Below are 21,942 nucleotides of genomic sequence, written 5' to 3' on the forward strand. Positions count from 1 at the left end.
TAACTTTCCATGAGTTCCCTCCCTTGAGAAGCCAGCTAGCTGGAAGCTTTGTGTAAGGCATCTTTAGCCCTGTGCCAGCCCTCTCTCTCCACCCCCAAACCCTCATCTCCTAGAAGCCCCGTGTTAAGTGTCCAGGTTCCCTTTGGCAACTCAAGTCTTGTAGAACAGATGAAGAGGAGACAACATTCCCACAATGTAAAAAGCACCATCACAGTGACCTGCACTGGGGAACATGCCTTGAGCAGGAAGGGCCCGCCGGCCAAAGTTCCAAAGAGAAGCCCTAAGGGCCAGTGTGAGTCTCCCAGGGAGGTGATGCAGTGCAGGGCTTCCAGGCAGAGGGACTGGCCGGTGCAAAAGCCTGGCGGTGCTATGGGTGCCAGAGCCTGGCCGGGCAGCAGGTGGCAGCACGTGCTACTGAAGGAGAGGGGGCAGTTCTCGGGGTGGAGGGAGGTTCAGAAAGCACAGAGGGTCACAGTTCATGACCATGGTGCACCTGGGCAGGTAAGTCCTGGTGCGGGATCAGGTCCCACTCCACCAGCTCAGTGACCACTGAAATTTTTTTTTTTTTTTTAAATTTTTTAAATTTTTTATCTTTATTTTTTCCCTTGGGGCCACATGAACCCCATTCAGACCTGGGGGATTTGCCTGCGGTGATATCGCATCCGTAAAGCAGGGGTGCAAGGGGGCACCAAAGGGTGTGTGCTCTGAGGATGCTTAACTGCTATTTTATAGTTTTCCAGAAAGCCTGAGAGAGGGGATGAATTGGCAGGAGTCCAGGAAAGTCGCTGCAGGTTACAAGTGTGACGCCAAGCTCCTTAGTGGCTTAGAAATCTCCTCCCCACCTGGGTCATCCCCTGGGATCAGCCATGACTGGGGTTGCTTGTGGCGGTCTTGGGCCAGGCTTCTGCTCGGAGGCTTCCTAACTGCTGTCTGCCCAAGGCAGGGTTCGAGTGAGTGAGGGAGCAAACAGCTGGCCGCTCAGCTCTCAGCAGAAGGGATCTTTCCATTCCAATTGTCCCCAAGGGCTATGCATTGTGGTGTCCCCAGAGAACAGCACAGAGTAAGGCACACAATTAAGTGCACCATAAATATTGGTAGAATTATTCATCTCCAAGGCAACTTGTAAAAGGTTCAACTCCCAGGCCACCCCCGACAGGCCTGCCGAATTCCACTCTCCCCAGCAGGGGTCTGGGAAGCAGGACTTGGAGAAAATTTCCTGGTAGTTCTTTGACCAGGCAAGTGTGGGAGGCACTGGTTGGTCCAACAGGCTAGTCCAAGCACTTCAGCTTTTGAAAGTGGTCACGGTCATAGTGGTGGTGGTGGGAGTCGGGGTCCAGAGAGGGGTGGAAGAATTTGCCTGGGATTGTAAGTGTTGGGTAGGAGGAGTAATTGGGTTTCCATTCAAGGGAACTGTTCCACTCTACCTAGTGGGTGCTGGGGACTGACAGAGTGAGGCCCTGTGTTCTCTGCCGTGGCAACTTGGGTCCAGAGCCTGGGGCTCCCCACTTTTGGAAACCCTGCCATGCTTGATTTTCACAATTCCCCTACAGTCTCCCGGGTCCCTGGCACCCCAGCAAGGATGGGGGTGGGGGGCCGGGCTGACACAGAAGAAGGAGGGCTTTGGCCAGGTAGCAAAGTGTTCCCAAAGTGTGAATTCCGTAAGCATTTCTGGGTGTCCCTGCCCCTGGCTTTTACATCTCAGACCCCCAGTCAAGACTCAGGTACCAGCTGCCTCCCAGGACAGCAGCGAGCCAGGCTGTGGGCTGCGGGCGCTGATCTGTGGTTTTAGGCTTTCAGCCCCAACCAGGTCTTTGTTAAGACCGAGAAGACAAGGGAAAAAGCTACATGGTTCTGTCTCCCTAGAAAAGGAAAGGGAAGGCTGCCAGAGAAAAATTGCGGGGGGTGGGGGGATGTCTGATGCCCCGTCTGCGCCCCCTTCCGCGTGGTGGTGGGGACAAGAGAAATGTGGGTGAACAAGAAGATGGGGTGGGCGGCTAATTGAGGGGGGCGGCGATTGTGGCGCGGTCAGCGATGCGCCCAGAAGAGTGTGAGTGGGTTGTGTGTGTGTGCGCGCGCGCGCTCTTAGATGAAATTCTTATCTCAGGGTGTGCCCGAGACCCTGGCCAGCAGCCGCCTGCCCCAGCTTTGGGCAGACCCCCCACCCGCTTTCGCAATTCACCTGGCCCCTTATCTTGAGTTGTGAGGGCTGCTCCCTCCCTCCCTCCCTCCTCTCGCCACCGAACCCCCATTCACCTGTTCCCCAACCCGAGTTCAAACGGCTGCTCCCGCTCCCTCCTCCCCGCACCGCCCCCGTACCTGCGCCCCCACAGGGCAGACGATGCTTGGCTGCGCGGCACCGCGCGGGGCGAAGAGGCAAGGACCCTGCCGGGCGTGCGGGTGCGGGGGTGATGTGTGGACGCGCGTGACTGTGCCAGCGGCCCGAGCTGGTCGGCCCCGGAGAGGGTGTGCGGGGGAGCCCGCGTGTGCCAGCCGCGGGCGTGTGCCAGGCGCGGGCGTGCGCGCGAGGGTGTGTGCACGGCCGAGGCGGAGCGCCCGGGCGGGCGGCGGCGGCGGCGGCGACGGCGGCGGCGTTAGGACTCGGGGGACACCGCCCCCCGCCCCCCGCGTCCCGCCCCCGCCCAGCCTCCCGCCTCAGTTCGCGCCGCGCCTCGGCTTGGAGCGCAGCGGCGCCGGCTCCGGGAGCCCGAGCGGAGCCAGCCGCGCTCACAGCCAGCGGCCGCACCGGCGATGCGGGGCCGCCCCGCGCCCGCCCCAGTCCCGGCCCCAGCCCCGGCCCCCGCGGGAAGGGGCTGAGCCGCCCGCCGCCGCCCGGATGGCGAGCCTCGCCGCGCTCGCCCTCAGCCTGCTCCTGAGGCTGCAGCTGCCGCCGCTGCCCGGCGCCCGGGCTCAGAGCGCCGCAGGTGAGTGCGCCCGCTCGGCTCCCCTGGGCTCCCCGCTCCCTCCCGGATGCGCGCGGGCTCCGAGCCGCGGGGCCCTCGGAGGAGAAAGTTGCGCGGGCTCGCGGGGGCGCGGGTCCCCATGGCCGGAACCCGGGTCTCAGCCTGCAGGCGCGGGAAGCCGTGTCCCCGCGCGCCCCGGCCAGCCAGCCTGGTCCCTCGCGTCCCTCGGCAGCCCGCGTTTGGCGAAGTTCACAGCTTCACTTTCCTGCCGGTCCCCCGGGCTGGAGTAACTTTCCGCGGTTGTTGCGAATATTTCCACTTGCTGCCTCCCACTTGTCGGAATCTGCCACTTGAGTGTTTGGGGCGGCGAGATGAGGAGCGGCACCGACGCCCAGGGTGGAGCGTTCCCTCCCGGGCAGCGCGCGCTTTTAGTGGGGAGGACAGGTCCCCAGCAGGCCGAGGCTGCCGGGGCGGCGGCTTTTCTTTTCTCCTCGGAGATACAGGAAGCTCCACATTTGCTCTGAACACGCTGCTCCCCTAATCAAGCCGCTGAAGGCACCCGTGGGGATGTTTGCGTTGATGACCGAGAGCAGTGCCTCCGCCCTACCCGCTGGCTTTTCTCCGAGGTAGCTGGGCGCCCGTGTTAAGGCCCTTGGAGGGGAGTGGATTTGACCCGTGTGCGCGTCTGCTCCTGAAAAGTTCGGGGACTCATATTTGGGTTTGGCCACGGGAAGGAGGTGAGCAGAGGTAGTTCCCCAGAGTAGGGGGAGCGGGGGGCGGGGGGGAGTGCCCTGCCGTGCTCCTAAAGGCACGTTGGCGGGTGCTGGAGGGCATCACAGTCCAGGGTCTTAAACATCACCAAGCCCCACCGCAGGCAGCTTCCAGCCCCAAGCCCCCCGCTCCCCCCAAGAGTAGCGGCAGAGGGAAGAAGAGAAGGGAGGGAGTGCTGCAGGTGTACTTCCAAGTTCAAAATCACCTTAAAGTTTCTTAGCACCGATTGCTTTTGGTGTAACTACGCCGGGCTGAGGTGGCTGGGATCACGGGGACAGGCTGAGATCAGCCCGTGGGACGCAGGAACAGGCTCGTTTTGGATCGCTGAGCAACAGCTGTGCCCATTTATTATCTCACCGAAAGAAGGAAAGGAAGAAAGAGAAAAAGAACGAACCTGTGCGGAAGTACAGCGTGTTTGCACAGGCTGCGTCTGAGGTTAAGGGCCGCTGGAGGGACATTCCGTTGGAAATGCGTTAGAGCCTTCCTTGCTTGGTACTAAAATGGAAGAGGAATAGGCGACTTCTGTGAAGGGACAGCCTGTTTCCCTGGCTGGGAAGTTGGGTGACGAAGACACTCCTTTAGAGGTGTGTGAAGCTGAAAGGTTGGATTAGCAAGTGAGAGAAGAGGGACAGCCACAGCATCATTCTAAAGATGGTCCACAATTCTCGTTTTCCTCATTTTGGAGTGTGTGTTAGGTGTGCTAGGGAGGGAGGGGTGCTAGGGAGGATGCCCGGGGCAGTCCTGGACACCCAGGCATGATTCGTGACTCAGATTTTATATCCTCTAATGCATGACCGGCCAACCACACATTAATACCACTCACGTTACCGCTGCAGAAACAGGATCAAAAATATTCCATCACGGGTCTCAAATCATTCTTGGGTAGTAAGCGGTAAAACCCGTACCGGCTCGGGAGGCTGTCCAGTGCTGAACGCCGCCCGTTCCGGATGCTCCCGCCAGGTGGCGCTCGCCCACAACTATTAAAATGCAAATCTGGTTGCTTTCGTATCAGGAATAGAACTTCTTTTCAATTTTTAAATGAGTAATGTGTTTATTCAGCAGCCTTTTGTTAAAACATTTAGAGAAGTGTGAGGAGCGAGCACCTTTTCTTTGTTTGCTCTTTAGAATGCAGGAGAAAGAAAAGAAATCCTGGAATATGGTTTGGGAAGAAATCTGTTAAGGCATCCTGTGTTTCTTTTGGGTCTACCTGAGCAGGCTGGCTTCTGCAAACCTACTATATAGCATATATTTAGCAAGTGGCTGCCTTTGTGCCAGGGGCTCCTTAAACGAATGGGATTAGCTTGTATTGGAGAACTGGTGCATTCTAAGCCTCACGCATTTGTAGAAATGGGGATTTTCTGTATATATCTGTCCTCTCCTTTCCAGTTTAACGGTAGCTCGACCATCTAAATTAGATTTTTTTTTTCCAGGGTTCCTCATGAACATCTGTATCTGCCAAAACAAGAATACTGTAAATGTTGACTTAAAAAATGGACTTATATTCTTATTTTATTCCTAAATTCAGAAATTGTTAGAATTTCAAATCTAGTATAAATATGACAATAACTTGATTTCCTTTAAAGTATTTTATTTAAAACTTTTGGCAAGTTTGGATAAATACATTTTAAGACTAAGTAGTGTGTTTTCCATGTTCTTTTGATCTGAAAATTCCCAATCTCGAAAGCAATTTCAATTTGTAAGGTTACATCCATAACATAGTTGGGCTAATATGTTTTGCTGTAACATGTTGGTCTCAGTGTCCAAAAGTCAGGGGCGGAAGCTTGTCATCAAAAGGCAATTTCCTTTTTCCTTATTCTAAGACATATTTCTTGAGCCACGACAGTTTTTGGAAGGAATGATAGAAAAATCAAACAAACAAAAAACATTTAAAAACAGTCTCTTAACAATGTGGCAAAACATGATTTGGGATGGGGGAAGAGAGAGACAGTTAAATGAATAAGGGGATAATTAGTTCATTTACCAGTGGATTTCAAAATCCACATATTGAGAGCAAAAATGGATCTTATAGGGGACTGACTTGCAATTGCAATTGTTAGCAATGTAGTCATTTAACTCGATAATCACTGCTGTATACCTCTGGGGAACTGTTAGCCGTACAGTTGAATTTTACTTTCTGTCATGGATTGCTTGATTTGTTTCCTAATAAAAGAAAAATTAATGTGCAAACCTGGCTTAAATTCTCTTCCAGCAACAATTGCAAACACATAGTAAAAACAGACCATCTTCTTGGGTTACAACCCACTGTCTTTCTACTCTACTTAATTTCTTCTTGCTTGTCCTCAGCACAGCTCTTGCAGGCGTCAGGCTGCCAGCTGAGACAGTGTTCCATGTACTAGTGTAGCTGTCACCTTTCACAGCCATGATCAGAGGACATGACAGCATCACTCTTTCAAGCACGGGATACTCCCCTGACTCCGTGACAGTGTGTTGCTGTGGAAACAAGAGCAAGTCTGTGTAGGTAGTGGTCCTTGATAAATATTTATTGATGATGGTGAAGAGATGGTAGAGTCTCATGGCAGCTATAATGTGGGGGAGGGTGGGCGCAGGGGAATTTAACTCAGCAGGCAGCCTGGTTTAGAGAAAAGAGTGTGAGCTTTGGCGTCTGAAGTCCTCAGTTTGAATCCTCCTCTGCTTCTTTCTACCTATGCCAGCTTGGGCAAGTCATTTACCTTCTCAGATCCCCAGCTTCTCATTTGTAAAGCGAGGATAATTAGAGCTGTCTCGCTGGACTTTGTGGCAACCAAGTAAGATGTTATATGCAGAGTGAATGGAAGATTGCCTGGTACATAATAGGCACTTTGTCCCAAGAGGAGCCTTGTCTGTTACTGACCTCAGCACAGGTGTATGCGCACAGGCCCGGGGGGGTGGGGCATCAGTCTTTTGCTAAGTAGTGAACTGGCCATGAGATGCTGGGTTTGGTAATGATTTTTAGTTTCCTTTTTTTTTTTTTTTTGAGAGGGAGTCTCACTCTGTTGCCCAGGCTGGAGTGCAGTGGTGCAGTCTTGGCTCACTGCAACCTCTGCCTCCTGGGTTCAAGTGATTCTCCTGCCTCAGCCTGCCAAGTAGCTGGGATTACAAGAATGTGCCACCATACCTGACTAATTTTTGTATTTTTATTGGAGACGGAGTTTCATCATATTAGCCAGGCTGGTCTCGAACTCCTGACCTCAGGTGATCTGCCCACCTCGGCCTCCCAAAGTGCTGGGATTACAGGCGTGAGCCACCACACCCACCCAGTTTTCTTCCTTTTCTTCTTTTTAGGGACTTGATTCCCTGCACCTGCTTTTACAGAAAGATTGCCAATGAAATTTGCTGACAGATGACACTAGTAAATCTGGCCATTCAAGGGTTTAAATAGGGAATGTTGACTTTTAGGCATATTTTACCCTCTGACTTAGAAGTGTTGATAAGCCACAAATGGTTACATATTGTGGCAGGACACAATATTTGGACGCGTTCTGTTTCCTTTCCTACACTCTCCCGTGTACAGCCTTCCTTGCTTTTGGGCTCTGTCCTCTGCTCTTCCCTAACCTGGAGATCAAGTCCACAGCACTCTGGGGCTGTGGGGGATAAAGAAACTTTGTGCACTTGATAAAAAAACAAAGAATAAGAAAACAAACAAGGGCCATGGCATTCCAATAAATAAATTAACAAGCTATGAGATTATTGAGAACAAACCATGTCGGACAAGTATAATAGCATTTGCAAACACATTACAGAATTGGGTCCAGGAGGCAATACCACATAGATACTAGAAAGCAGTTAGCGTGTCTCATGAAATCTTACAGAATGATTCAGATTAGTGTGGAGAGGAAGAAAGCCACATATTTTCAGTGGATGAACAACAATCAGATACAGCCGCAGAGACAGGGGTTCATCAATAGTGTGTGTCCAGGTGGGTTAGGGTGACCGGTTGGGGTCGTGGGTTTCAGCATTTGATATGGTCCTGCTGGACACTTTTATTTGCCAGGGAGAAGCAGAAATGAGCAGGATAATGCCATTTATTTTTTATCTATTGGTAAGAGTTGCAGGTGCTAAAGAGGATACAGAGGGACCCAGTGAGGATTCTAGAAATACATTCCAAAGGGACCTAGCAGAAGTCAACCGTAAAAACATGGGAATTGATGTGTCCATAAAGCGGAACAGGGAGAGAGGGAGGTGTCAGTGAGGCATGGTGATCATTAGGGCCTGTGTTTTTTTAAAAATTTTTTTTTTTATTGTTTTAGACGGAGTCTCACTGCTCTATTGCCAGGCTGGAGTGCAGTGGCTTGATCTCGGCTCACTGCAACCTCCATTTCTTGGGTTCAAGCAATTCTCCTGCCTCAGCCCCTCAAATAGCAGGGACCACAGGTGCGCACCACCACGCCCAGCTAATTTTTGTATTTTTTGTAGAGATGGGATTTCACTATGTTGGTCACGATGGTCTCGATCTCTTAATCTTGTGATCCGCCCACCTCGGCCTCCCAAATTGCTGGGATTACCGGTGTGAGCCACCACGCCTGGCCCATTAGGGCCTGTTTTATCTCCAAATGTGAGCATTATTTCAGTTCGCCCTTCCTAGGTATATCCACAAGGAGGGGCTGCGCAGAAGCCTCATCAGATCCACTTTCAGACTGGTAAGTCACCTGGAAATTGAAGCAGACCCACAGTGTGGCAGACTTAATTTTTTCTCACACTGAAGCCAGGCTGCTAAAGTGCGTGTGACACACAAGCACATCCCCTGGAGCATAAGTAGAAGAGATGCAAAGTCTCACATTTCTTGGATATTCAGTTGACAATTTTTGTTTGATGATGGAGGGAATAAAAAATGGTGGAGCCACTTCGGTAAACAGTTTGGCAGTTTCTTTAAAAAGTTAAACAGACACTCCCCATAAAATCCAGCAATTCCACTTCTAGGAATCTGCCCAACAGAAATGAAAACATATGTCCACAGAAAGACACAAACATGAATGTTTGTAGCAGCATTATTCACAGAAGCCAAAACCTGAAAACAATCCAGATGTCCATCAACCGGCGAATCCCTCCGAGGGAATACGACTAGGAATAAAAAGGAATGAACTGCTGATACAGGCTACACCATGGATGGGCCTCGAGAACATTATGCTAAGCAAAAGAAGCTGGATGTAACAGACTGCATATTTTATGAGATGCACAGATAAGGCAGATCTATAGAGACAGACAGCAGACCAGTGGTTGCCTAGGGCTAGGCATGGAGCAGGGGTTTATAGGAAATGAACCTGAGAGAACAGTTGATGTGCCGCTCTCAAGAGATGTTTGCAAACCTCTAACTTTCTTGACTTGGAAACTGGAAGGTGGTGATGGTTGTGTAACTCTACATTTGCTAAAAGGTATAGAATTGTACCCTGATGATGGATGAAATCTTATGGACTAAAGCTGTTAAAACTTTTATTTGACCACGGGCCTTTGTGAAGTTAAACTAATGTGTATATCTCAGCTCCCTAATGCACTTGTGATGTGGCCTTGATAAGTTACTTCAGTGCTCTGAATCTTTTTTTCTACATCTGTAAAATGGGACTACCGATGCCTCATTGCTGCAAGAGCTGGAGATAATTCCTGTAAATTGTCAAGCCTGGTCCGTGGCGGAAAACAGGCAGCAAGGAAATGGCATTACTATGACTTAGCTCTTGCTAGTTTCCAAAATAGTTTGTTGTATTAGCAATTTGCAAATCGTTATCTCTCGCCCTTTTAAAGGCTCTTTAGACTGTGAATTAAATCTGTGAAGTAGCATTTTTCCCCCTCATCAATTTGGCAAAAATGCTAAAGTTTGAGACTATCAAGTCTTGACAAGGATCTGAGCAATTAGGTAGCTTTGTTCATTTTTGAGTAGCGAAAATTGAAACAGCCTTTCTGAGTGCTAATTTGGCAATGTCTATTAAAATTAAAGACACGAATAACTTTTACCCTGAGTATTTTGGTAGGGTAGGGATTTGTGGGGGAGAGAAGAGATCATTCATTCATTTCTTTTCTCATTAAGCTAAGGATATAGAGATTTAACAGAAGAGTAGAAGTGTCTTGGATCACGAGCAGATGCAACTTTTTTTTTTTTTTTTTCCCCACCATTGGTTTCCTGCCAGGATGAACAGAGGGGAAAACAGTTCTGCACCAACTTTGTCTCTGCCTTTGTAGGGGGCTTCCATCAACACCCAGGAGGAACTTCACGCTAATAGTTCTTCAAGTGCTGCTCTTAAAAGATGTTTGCAAACCACGGCTGGGTGAGTGGTGGCTCACGCCTGTAATCCCAGCACTTTGAGGGGCTGAGGTGCATGGATCACTTGAGGCCAGGAGCTCAAGACCAGCCTGTCCAACGTGATGAAATGCCGGCTCTACTACAAATACAAAAGTTAGCCGGGTGTGGTGGTGCATGCCTGTAATCCCAGCTACTTGGGTGGCTTATGGATGAAACTCACTTGAACCCAGGAGACGGAAGTTGCAGGGAGCTGAGATCATGCCCCTGTACTTCTGCCTGGGCGAAAGAGTGAGACTCTGTCTAAAAAAAAAAAAAATAGTTTGCAGACTTCTAACTTTCTAGGCGTCATGGTGCTTATCCTCTTCCCTGGAAGAATGCAGTGCTGCCGACTACATATCCCCGAATCCCACAGTTATGTTCCAGCTCCTGCTTCCCAGGACCTTGGAAACCTGTTTCTTCTCAAACCACCCCTCATTTTGCTTTACTCCCCCTTTTATCCTATTGGTTCTAGAAGCCTACACAAGACCACAAACCCATTTCTCTTGGTCCTCCCTGACCTCATGGTGGGTGATTATGTAGTCATCCCTCAGGGATCACGCATTTGTCTCTTTGTAACTTGAGCATGAATGAATGGGTTCACATCAGCAAGCAGGAGTTTTAAAAACAGTGCTTCGTATTGGATCATCACAAATACTAGTGGCCTTGGGTGGTCTTGACTTCCTCTGATTGACTATCATTATGCTTTTATGCTGCTTAAGTGATCAGTTTGGCTACTGGGAGCTCCTTCAAACCAGGTTCTTATTTACCACCTCCAGGCCTCCTTGAGAGAGTCCTTATTTTCCAGTGACAACAAGGATTTTCAGACCCACGTGTTGGTTTGTTATTATTTATTATATTATTATAATAGTAGTTATTATTTAAAGAGCCCTGATCCCTTTGTCGTGGGAACATCAGAATCTGGGTGCAGATTTTTGGTATTTTCTTTGAACACTGGCATACAGCAGGGTAAAATGGGGACGGCTGGTGGCATTAGGGATAGAAAAGAAAGAGGTTCTAAACAGCATGCATTTATGATTATTTATCTCTTTGATTTCATAAAGTTAGTTTGAATAGGATAACTCGTTAATCTAATTAAAAATAATTTTGCCACATTGCCACACTATGTGTTTAAATGAGTATTGCTGAGAAGTTGATGTCACCATGTCTTTTTTTCTTTAGCATCTTGGAATTGGCCTCCAAATGCCTGGGTCCAGTGTCAGGTCCAGAGTCAGGTCCCAGCTGTCCATGTTTCTTTCTTGGGCACCAACTTTCTGAAAAGGAAAAGCAAGCCCAGTCCTTTTCTAAAGGAGCTATATTAATTGTCTGATAGTAACAAGTTACTCCCCCAGTGCAGTGGATTTATCGTCTCACTATTTCTTTGGCTCAGGAATCTGTGTGGCTTGGGTCCTGTGGCTCAGGGCCCCTCACAGGCTGCAGTCAGTTCAGCTTGAATGGGAAAGGGTCTGCTTCCGGGTTCACTCACATGACTGTTGGCGGGGTTCACTTACTCACGGGCTCTTGGCTTGAGGACCTCCATCTCTCATGAGTTGTTTGCTAGAGGCCACGCTCAGTTCCGTGCCACACAGGCACTTGCCACATATGTAAACACACTTGTCCACTTCATCGGACAGCTCACAACGTTGCAGCTGACTTTGTCAGAGTGAGCAAGTGAGAGGGCTGGAGCGAGTGTGAGGAAGACTGAAGTCACAATCCTTTGTAACCTAATTTGGGAAGTGATGTCACATCACTTTGTCATATTCTGTCAGAAGCAAGTCACTAGGTTCAGCTCATACTCAAGGGAAAGGAATTGCACAAGGAAGTTGTCTTAGAGTTCTGCAGAGAAACAGAACCAATAGACTATATATTAGAATTTATAACAGGGCACATATATTATGTATCACATTTTAAGTGTATATTATATATTGGCCGGTGTGGTGGCTCACGCCTGTAATTCCAGCACTTTGGGAGGCCGAGGCGGGCAGATCACCTAAGGTTAGGGGTTCGAGACCGGCCTGGCCAACATGGTAAAACCCCATCTCTACTAAAAATGCAGAATTAGCCAAGCATGATGGTGCATGCCTGTAATCCCAGCTACTTGGGAGACTGAGGCAGGAGAATCGCTTGAACCTGGGAGGGGGAATTTGCAGTGAGCCGAGCCCGTGCCATTGCATTCCTGCGCAGAAGACATGACTGAAACTCTGTCTAAAAAAAAAATGTGTATATGTATATGTGTGTGTATGTGTGTGTGTATATGTATATGTGTGTGTGTATGTGTGTGTGTGTATGTATATATATATATATATCTCCCTCCCTCCCTCCCTCTCCCCCTCTCTCTCTCTCTATATATGAGAAATCTCAATCAATCTCTCTCTCTCTCCCCCTGCCCCCCCTTCCTCTCTCTCCCTCTCGTATATATATAGAGGGAAAGGGAGAGGGAGGAAGCGGGGGCGGGGGGAGGAGAGAGAGAGAGAGAGAGAGAGATTGATTGACTGAGATTTCTTGTAGGAATTGACTTATGCAGGTTTAGAGGTCGAGAAGTCCCACAGTCTGTAAGCTGGAGTCCCACGAAAGTTGATGGTGGAAGTCTGAAGGCCTGAGAATTTGGGGGTTGGTGGTGTAGGCTCTGACTTGAGTCCGAACACCCAAGAACCAGGAGTACTGATGCCCAAGGGAAGGAGAGGATGGATGTCCCAGCTCAAGCCAAGAGAGCAATTCGCCCTCCTCTACTTTTTTGTTCTATTCGGGCCCCCAGTGGATTGGAGGATGCCCACCTGCATTGGGGAGGGCCATCTGCTTTACTCAGTTGACCAGTGCAAATGCTGATCTCTTCCAGAAACGCCCTCACAGACACACCCAGAAATAACATTTCACCAGCTATCTGGGCATCTGTTAGCCCAGCCGAGTGGCCACATGGGATTAACCGTCACAGGATGAATACCAGGCAGTGGGGGTCATTGGGATCCACTTCAGGAGCTGCCCACCACAGGAACCTGAAGTCACACACAAGTGTAGGGAACCTTGTTTCTCGGAAAAAAATACAAATATAACCTTTGAAGTGTGTTCAGGTCTTCTAATTCTTTTTATTTTGGGTGGCAGTAGTGTCAGTTCAGTGTCAGGTTTTCACTCTTTAAAGGCCTTAGAGTAGAGAGATTTAGTAGCTCAGAAGGGATTTAGTTTAAATTTTATAAAAGTTAATTAGGTATGTCAGAAAGTACAAGTGAATTAATCTGAAGATCCATCAGAAAACTTTTCAACCTTTACCCCCAAGACTGAAGTACGATTGTGTTTTTGTAAGACTAAAATTTTTCCACTAGTATCTAGGTTCCACAAAAACCAATTTATAAACAACACCAATATATTAGGGCTATAATATAATTTAGCTGAAATTTAATATTTTTATTACATTTGCATATTCCAGTTTTTAAAATTAGCGCTTATTTTAGACCTTTCTAACCCATTTCCAGAAGTTTAAAAATGGGCTCCATAAAACTAACATAGAGAATATAAGTTATAGCAATTAAAAAGTCTGATGTAAACACGTAAGTTACTATATGGATTGAAACATGTCATGCCTGAACTCTTGGTTGTGGTTGTTGTGGCAGTAGTACAGTCATCAGAAGAGACTGTCACAATATTCTTTTCAAGGTGACTGTGTTTAGGGCCCCAGGAGATCTTGCAGTGAAGGAAGGATGTTTTGTCAAAATCTAAATGGGATGACCAGACTTTGGACTTCTGGTGAAGATGTGCTTCAAGAATTTACTGGTTTTTACAGCTTAACTGTTTGATTCGGGGGTGGTGGTGATGCCAAAGATCCGCATTGTTCTTGTCTAGGTGGTATCTGTATTTTGGCAGGAGAGGCACCAATGTATGATGGTCCCAACCCTAAGCCCTTTTGAGTCATTTCTACAAGGTGACCCTAGGAAGGAGGGCTCTAAGACACCTTGAGTTCACCCTTCATCTGCCTTGAGGAAGTGTTTGGCCTCCACTTTCAGGGAGTTAGGTTTTTGAGCACTTTCCCATTTATTACCTGTCCCCTTCAGCCTTACTACATCTGGCTGTGCAAGATTGGGTGCCAGGCTTTCCTCCTGGTGTGAGGGAGGTGGGGGTACTATGTCTAGGTCATGGCTGCTGCCTGTTGTGGTGTGGAACCTGCACAAATATACCTAACAGGCCTGGGTCAAGGAACTTGTTCTGCTCTTCTGTTCTAGCTTTGAGTTCAAAGCCATTTCAGTGTCCAGTCGTTCTTCTCTTTCCAGATCCAGAGCTTTGGATGTTTTGACTGTTACATTTTTCTTTGTCAGTGAATCTTTCCTCTGCCTAAGACTGTCCATTTACCATCTCTTAACCTTTTGCATTATTTTTTCACCTTTTTAAATAGAAAGTGTGTGTGTTGGAATGGGGGAGTGACTTTCAGCTCAGAAACCACAACTTTAAGCCAAGATTCTAAATGGTCTCAAATCAGAGTTGCAGGGTGGGTGTCAGGAATGATTAGTTATTTTCCCAGAGCTTCTAGCCTTAAAGAAGCCAGGCACAAAGTCAGCTTCCTCCCTGTATCTCAGCTGGCTCCAGTTCAGGGTGGTTATCTTCTCATAAACAAAATTGTCTGGGATGAAGTAGAGGCCAGCTCTAACACTTCAGTTGCAGTTTTGAGGTCATTTTTATTAGGTTTACTAAGGAGCAATGGAACTTTCTGGAAAAGAGGAAATACACAGTTTTCAACTTTTGAGATGCTCAGCTTAATCGTGCAAACACCCAACCAAATTCAGGTACCACAACACCCTTGCTTTAGCAGAAGTTTTATAAACTTTTTCTGGGTATACTTACCAAGGTGAATTTTCCATCTCAATGAAGTTCTTTAAGTTTTCCTCTTGGAAGAAAAATAGAAAGTTCCAAGTAGAAAAATATTTCTGGGACTTGACCTTCCGAACACCATTTTTGGTGGAAAAGTGCAATTAATTTGAACAAATTTCAAAGTTACTGCTGCCTTTAGAAAGTATACACATATTTTAAAACGGAGTTTTTTAGTTTAAAACTAACTTGGGGCCAGGCTCCTGATGGGTCACTTTTTTATTGAAGGTTGATGAAGTCAGATTTCTTATCCTTATTATCTTTTCCTCTTCCCACATACGAAACATTTAGCATATATTTAAATTTCTTTGTGTAAATCTCTCTGTATTGCAGTCGTTCTGCCTGAGAGTTGGCTTGATGAGCACTGAAGCATTTCTTCATTCCATTCCCATTTCCTCACACTTCCAAAACCTCAGCAGTTGTGCCTGGAAAGCTGCTGACCACCTGTTCCACCTGGGATTTTAGGGGTCTTTGGTATCTTTTCCATTCCAGGTTGCCTTTTCAGATGTCTAATTTGACAGCATCCTTTTGTGATCCATAGATTTTTGGCTGAAACTTCAGACATTTTCTCCTTTTGGGGTTTCAGCTTTTCTGGAGATCCTTAGTTCTAGCCACTGCTTTGGCTCACACAAAAGGTTCCAGGAATTTTGCGTTGTGCTAACTGCCTTTGTGCCAGCCATCTTTCACTAAATGTCAGGTCCAAATGGATGAAGGGAGAAGAAACATGGGTAAATTCCACTAGACTCAGCTCCTTCCCCCCAAATTCTCATGTTTTAGGCATGCTTTACTCGTTGTGTCCTACTTTGATATTCTGATCCCTGTCCAAAATGTGGCCATTGTGGTAGGTTCTTCAGGTCTGTCCCACTTCTGACACCAATGGCGTCATTGCAGTTGGGTTACAGGTTATCTGGTAAGGACCTTGGATGTGCTTCCAAACTTCTATACATTTTTGATTTCTTTAGCCAAAAATACAGGATATTATGGGAGCATGGTGACTACACAGGGTTGAAGCAGATATCATATATCTTGGGCTGGCTTTTTCTGGCCTCATGGTTTACTAATGAGGTGCTAGTGACCTCTTCAAACTAGCAGAATCCTGCTTGTACATAGAAGCATCCCAGTTTTTGCTTTGCCACTTCCCTTCTATATCAGCATCTTGGATGATCTTATACTAACAATCTGGGCATCTACTTAAGGACTAATTTACAAATATCAGGATTTTCTGGTACATGAACCAAAGTCAGCATCTGCAAGTCCACATGTTCCTCTGCAGAAAGAAAACAGAGTCAATTTAATGGATACATCAATCAAATAGGTATTAATAATCAAACTATGTAAGTTTATGTCAGCATTGAAAGCAGAATGGAAGGCTACACTCTTTAGAAGAGGTATGGGAAAAATGGAACTAGGATGGTGGATAAAGGGCATTTTGGCTTTGTCTGTAATACTCTGTTGCTTTTGAAAAGGAGAACATACTTTAAGAAAATTTGTTAAAATTGGTTGATAATTCTTGATGGAGAAGAACCTAGGTGTTAATTGCACTTCTCTTTGTAATATTTCTGCATTTCAATTATTCCTTTAAAAAGTGATGTCTGTTCACAGCAGCAGCACAATCATAGCTCAGAGTCTCGCTCTGTTGGCAGGCTGGAGTGCAGTGGCACAGTCAGAGCCCGGGGTCTCGCTCTGTTGGCAGGCTGGAGTGCAGTGGCATAGTCAGAGCCCGGGGTCTCACTCTGTTGCAAGGCTGGAGTGCAGTGGCACAGTCACAGCTCCAAGTGATGTTCTTGAAATTTAAGATTTATTAATAAGGTACAGATAATAGGAATTTCAAATATATGTACAGTTTTCTTCTGTCATCTTTTCAAGACAAATTTAGAATTTATTTTCTATATGGAAGGCCTTATTTCAGAGTTTGTAAAGGATTCCTCTGGGGAATCTTAACACCCTTGCATCATGCAGAAGAAGGGAAATAGAGAACTTTATCACAGACACAGGGAGACATTTGAACAGGGGTGCATGGGGCCCAGTGGAGGGGACCTTCTTAGCCATCAGTTCTATCTCCTTTTCACATATCCTTCTCCTCTTTCCTGGCACCTCCACGGAGGAGACTTTCTCACTCCCAAGAGAAACAGCAGAGATTCTTTCATAGGACAGCCTTTGGCCTTAGGTTTGCCTGAGGCCTCAGAAAGGCACATCTGACTCAAAGAATAATGTTGCGCAATCTTTTCAATGTTTAGAGGTGCTGTGAACTTGGGCATCATTTTTCCATCTGTGAAATGACAAGATGATTTCTATGTTTCTTAAAGACTAAAGTTCTAGGTCTCTGACTTTAGGATTTTTATTTATGTCCTGAAAATCAAATCATTGGATATCTTTGCTAAAGATTAAATATATTAAAAATATATTTTCTCAACGGATCAGTTTTGTTATATGACATTACTCATGGTTTGTTTGTTCAAAAGGAATAAGTTGTGAAATCCCCAGGTCTAGAAGATAAAGCAACCTGTTTCAAGGATTGTTCATTTCAAACAGCGACTCCATTAGAACAGTCCAGATTAGAGTATGACAGCAGGGATTTTCACTTTCCTGGGAGGAAGGTTTCTAAACCCAAAAGAGTATACAGAGGAGAAGAGCATTTGGCTCAAGTTGGAATGAAAAGCAGAAAATTCAAGAAGGGGAAAAATCATTTGGTGAAATGATGGATGATGGGCAATAATGGTAGGGACCAGATTCAAAAGTTATGAAAATCACAGGTGCAGCAGGGTCTGCTGAGTATGAAGGATCCAAACTGAAAATCAGAGGAATAAATGCAGGAGATGAAATGACTACCAAATAGGAAACACTAACATTATTACATGCTTTAAATACTTGTAATGAGCCAGATACTTTTCAAGGGTTTTACTAATGATCACTCCTTGAGTTTTCATCACACTGTTATGATGTAGGTACAATGATCATCAAAACTGAGGAACAGAGTGGTTAAGTAGCAAGCCCAAGGTCACACAGCTAGTCAGTGTTGGAACTTGACTTGAGCCAGAAGAATTCAAGGCTAGATTCTGTGTTCTTGGCTATTACTTTATGCTCTCTCTGTCTGGCTTACTTTGTGTCATGTGCTGTGCAAAATTCATACTTACAGAGGAAATTAGATCCTGTTTGAAATTCCTGGGTGGAAAGCCTTTTTTTTTTTTTTCCAGAATTTTCAATGATCATGTCTTTGAGGGAAATTCTAAGACTTCATTTAATTATCATAATGATCCCATGAGGCAGACACAGCAATCCCATGTATCAGATAAGATAATTGGTTTCATGGAGGTTCAAGGGCTTGGCCACAATCACACTGTGGTCGTCTCATTCAGAGGCCAGGTTCTTAATCACCACGTGATGTTGAATGTTAGAAGATTTTTATGGGAATAAGAGTTATGGGAGAAAGAGACTGTCTTTCCCAGAAAGAAGCTCCATCTTCCCCTATAAGTGAGTCTCAACTATCCCAGTCATACAAGGGGGCAATTGTGAGGGGAGGACCCTCACCTGTCCTGGAACAGAGGTTGAGCCCCTAGATATAGCTGCCCCTGATTCCACACTGGAGACCGAGCACCTGAAGGTGCCATATGCCAAACCCCAGGGGTCATCCCACACTATGGACTTTGGACCTCTGGGGCTCCAGCAAGCGCAGCAGTTTAGGAAAACACTTCTGGCTGGACAGTTAGTTGAGTTTACTTTCTCCACAGCACATCCACCTTGTGGATTTAAGACAGGTGATCATTACTCCAGTTTTACAAATGAGAGGTTGAAGCCAAGGATGGGACTGCTTCTGCATTTGTAGGATGCATCAGGTGTTGAATGTCACAGATTTTGCTGCAAGAATCTCTGATTCTGAGATATAAGGGCCTGCATAATTTTATCTCTGATTTTCCAAAGGCACCAAATACCTTGCCATTGACTTTTTCATCATGTGCCTTAAAATAAAGAACATGTAGATCCCCTTTCAGTTTCCACTCTGTGAAACTGTGCTTGGTTTCTAACATGCCCTTTTGGTAGTTCTTGGCTGAATCTTCCTTCCTTATGGAATCAGATCTGGGGCAGGTGAGTCCATCTGCTCTGTCATGAACCACGCGGTGGTTAAGAGTGCAGGCTCTCGGGAGGATCACCTGAGGTCGGGAGTGCGAGAGCAGCCATGACCAACATGGAGAAACCCCATCTCTCCTAAAAATACAAAATTAGCTGGGCGTGGTGACGCATGCCTGTAATCCCACCTACTCAGGAGGCTGAGGCAGGAGAATCCCTTGAACCCAGGAGGTGGAGGTTGCGGTGAGCAGAGATTGTGCAATTGCATTCCAGCCTGGGCAACAAGAGTCAAACTCCGTCTCAAAAAAAAAAAAAAAAAAAAGACTGCAGGCTCTGATCTCAGACTGTGGGCTCAAGTCAAGGCTGTGCTAATTTGTAAGCTGTATATATGACCTGAACAAGCTACTTAAACCCTTTGAGCCTCGATTTTATCATCTGTGAAATGAGGCTAATAGTAGTAACTTGCTTGTAGGATGGTTGTGAGAAATTAATGAGGTGAGGTATGTAAAATGCTTAGCAAGGAGCCAGGCTCATGGAAAGTGCTCCATAAATACTAGCCATCCTTGGTGATAGTGCTATTGCTGGAAGTTCAGTGGAGGTGTCATTAATGCAAGAAAGCATGAGTGCATGGCTGGGGTGACCAGTTGTCCTCATATGCCCAGGATGGAGATGGTTCCTAGACATAGGACTTTCAATGCTTATTGAAAATGTAGGAATGTTTGAGACAAATCAGGATGAGTTGGTCACTCTAATGCTCATCCCAGGCCCACAAACTCTGTTTAGAGTGATCTTGCTGCACAGGCTGTGCAGGGGCTTGCAAATTGCATATAGGATTTATATTTGTGTAGCAAAAAAGATTATCTGATATTTGACCCGCAGTTTATAGCTGTTACTTTAGGAAGAAATAGAAGAACTGTTTGTCAGTTTCGAAAATTATCACCACTAGTGGAACTGTCTGGGATCTGGTGTTGTATCTCTCTGAATCTTAACAGAAAACAGAATTCAACTCCAGTGTGTCAAGAGACTTTAATAAAGGGACTATTCATATGGTGGGGTTGAGGTTAAGAGAACTCACAAGGGATGCTGAGGCACTTGGGGACTAGGACTAGTGGGAAGCCTCAGTGAGATTTTGAAGCTTTAATGTGGAAAGGGGCAAAGGGAGGGAATTGTGTTAATGGAGCCCTTCTCTGTACTGCTCTGGGTTCCAGGAGGCTACATGACCTCGACTTTTTTGCGCTCTGATTCCTGACTGAGTTTAGTGATGGAGTTTGGCATTGGTAGGAGATGGTATGGCAGGAGGAGAGGGGTTAGGGTACTTGTCCTGTGCTCTTTCTGCCCCACTACTTTCTGATGTGGTTGTGTTCCTCAATGACAATGGTTCTCAAAGTGTGGTCCCTTGACCAGTAGTGTCAGCATCACCTGGGAACTTTTCAGAAATGCAAAGTTTTGGGCTCCATAGCAGATCCACTGAATAAAAAACTCTGGTGTGGGACCCAGAAATTTGTGTTTCAAAACCCTTTCAGGTAATTCTGATAGAAGTGAAAATTTGAGAATCGCTGGTCTAGGGAACAAAGACACACCATTAATCCTGGGTGGGGTCTTTGGCCAGTCAAGTCCCTTCTGTGGTCTAGAGATCAGTTTTCTTCTCAGCCAAATAAGAGGGAGCTTTGCTGTCTCCAACCATAACACTTAACTATCTGAAATGGTCTTCTTGTTTATCTTTGTGTTTATTTTTCTGACTCTTTTCTACTGGAATATGTGCTCCATAATCATTCATATTCTGTCCTTTTCCCTGCTGATCCCCCGTACCCAGTGCCATTCCTACACATAGTTGGTGCTCACTTAATGTTGGCGAGTAAATGAATATTCAGTGATTTCTAGGATACTTTCAGCGATTTTAATCTTGAATAGAAGATTCTGTGTTCTGTCTTGTGTAATAGTAGCTGGTTTATCTTAAATCTGTCATTCAGAAATCCCAATTCATATTTTCATTTTCTAAAGAAAAGTAATAATTAAAGAAAGAATACTTAAAGTACCCTCTGTGTGCCACAGACCTTGATACCTGCACGTATGTCACACATTATCCCATTTAATCCTCATAAAGACCCTGTGAAATTGCATTACTTATGAAGAAATGCAGTCTTAGTGAGATTATGCAACATACTCAGTCACACAACTATTAACTGGACAAACCTGGTTTCCACCCAGCTGTGTTGATTTCTAGACCAGCATTGTCTCAGTTTCAAAGTTACAAAAGATTCAGAAGAGTCTTCTGAATTGTGAAGATTGACTATATTGTTGGAGACTAGTTTGCCCTTAAATATATTTCATCTTGGGTCACTCAACATGTTGGAAAGAGAAGAGGCATTGGAGTCAGAGAGACCTGAATTAAAATCCCAGCTCTTGCCACTTACTGAGACTGCGACCTTGGGCAAATTACTGTGATTTTTTGAGCCTAGATTCCCCGCTGTCAGTGGGAATACTTCTACCAGTCTGGCAGGGGGTTATGAAGATTGGAAAGGCTGCATGTCAAATTCCTGGTGAGGGATAGTAGCACTGGTGATTATAATATTATTGCCTTTTGGAGAATTGTTAACTCACACATGAGTCATGATAAATTTCAATTTGATGGGTGGATTTTGGAGTTTACTTCTGTTCATTAGGAAAAATTTATAATGTGACTTGAACATATAGCCATCGTTGGAGATATTTTTGTCCCTATCTAGATGGGCTCTGAAGTCAGACTGGTTGGGATTCTTAATCATCCTGCTTACTCTCTCTATATCCTTGGGAAAATCAGTTAACCTCTCTGAGCCTTAAATTTCCTTATGGAAATAATAGTGCCTAGCAAATGGGAATAACAGTGCCTATCTCATTAGATGGTTGTGAGCATGACGTGAAGTAACATATATAAAATGGTGAATAAATAGTGTGGAAATGATGATCGTGCTTAAATAGGAATTTCCTCTGTGTACCAAATAAGAGTGGAATGCCCATGGTCTCATTGCTGTTGTGTATTACACATGAAGATACACATCAACACTTGTGGGTGGGCCCCAGGTGAGGTCCTAGATAGAAATAGGTAATGGT

At 46.0% G+C, this 21,942-nt stretch overlaps 1 protein-coding gene across 2 annotated transcripts in view; it reads left to right on the top strand.

Moving 5' to 3' along the window:
* Positions 1 to 2,833: 2,833 nt before the first annotated feature.
* Positions 2,834 to 21,942, top strand: part of PTPRT (protein tyrosine phosphatase, receptor type T) — a 1,113,081-nt gene continuing 1,093,972 nt past the window's right edge. For both annotated transcript variants that reach the window (XM_025399269.1, XM_025399270.1), the window contains exon 1: positions 2,834 to 2,921. In XM_025399269.1, coding sequence (XP_025255054.1) covers positions 2,834 to 2,921 — 88 coding nt within the window. The remainder of the gene's footprint in view (positions 2,922 to 21,942) is intronic.

Source organism: Theropithecus gelada, chromosome 10 (assembly GCF_003255815.1).
Source record: "Theropithecus gelada isolate Dixy chromosome 10, Tgel_1.0, whole genome shotgun sequence".
NCBI classification, from domain to species: domain Eukaryota; kingdom Metazoa; phylum Chordata; class Mammalia; order Primates; family Cercopithecidae; genus Theropithecus; species Theropithecus gelada.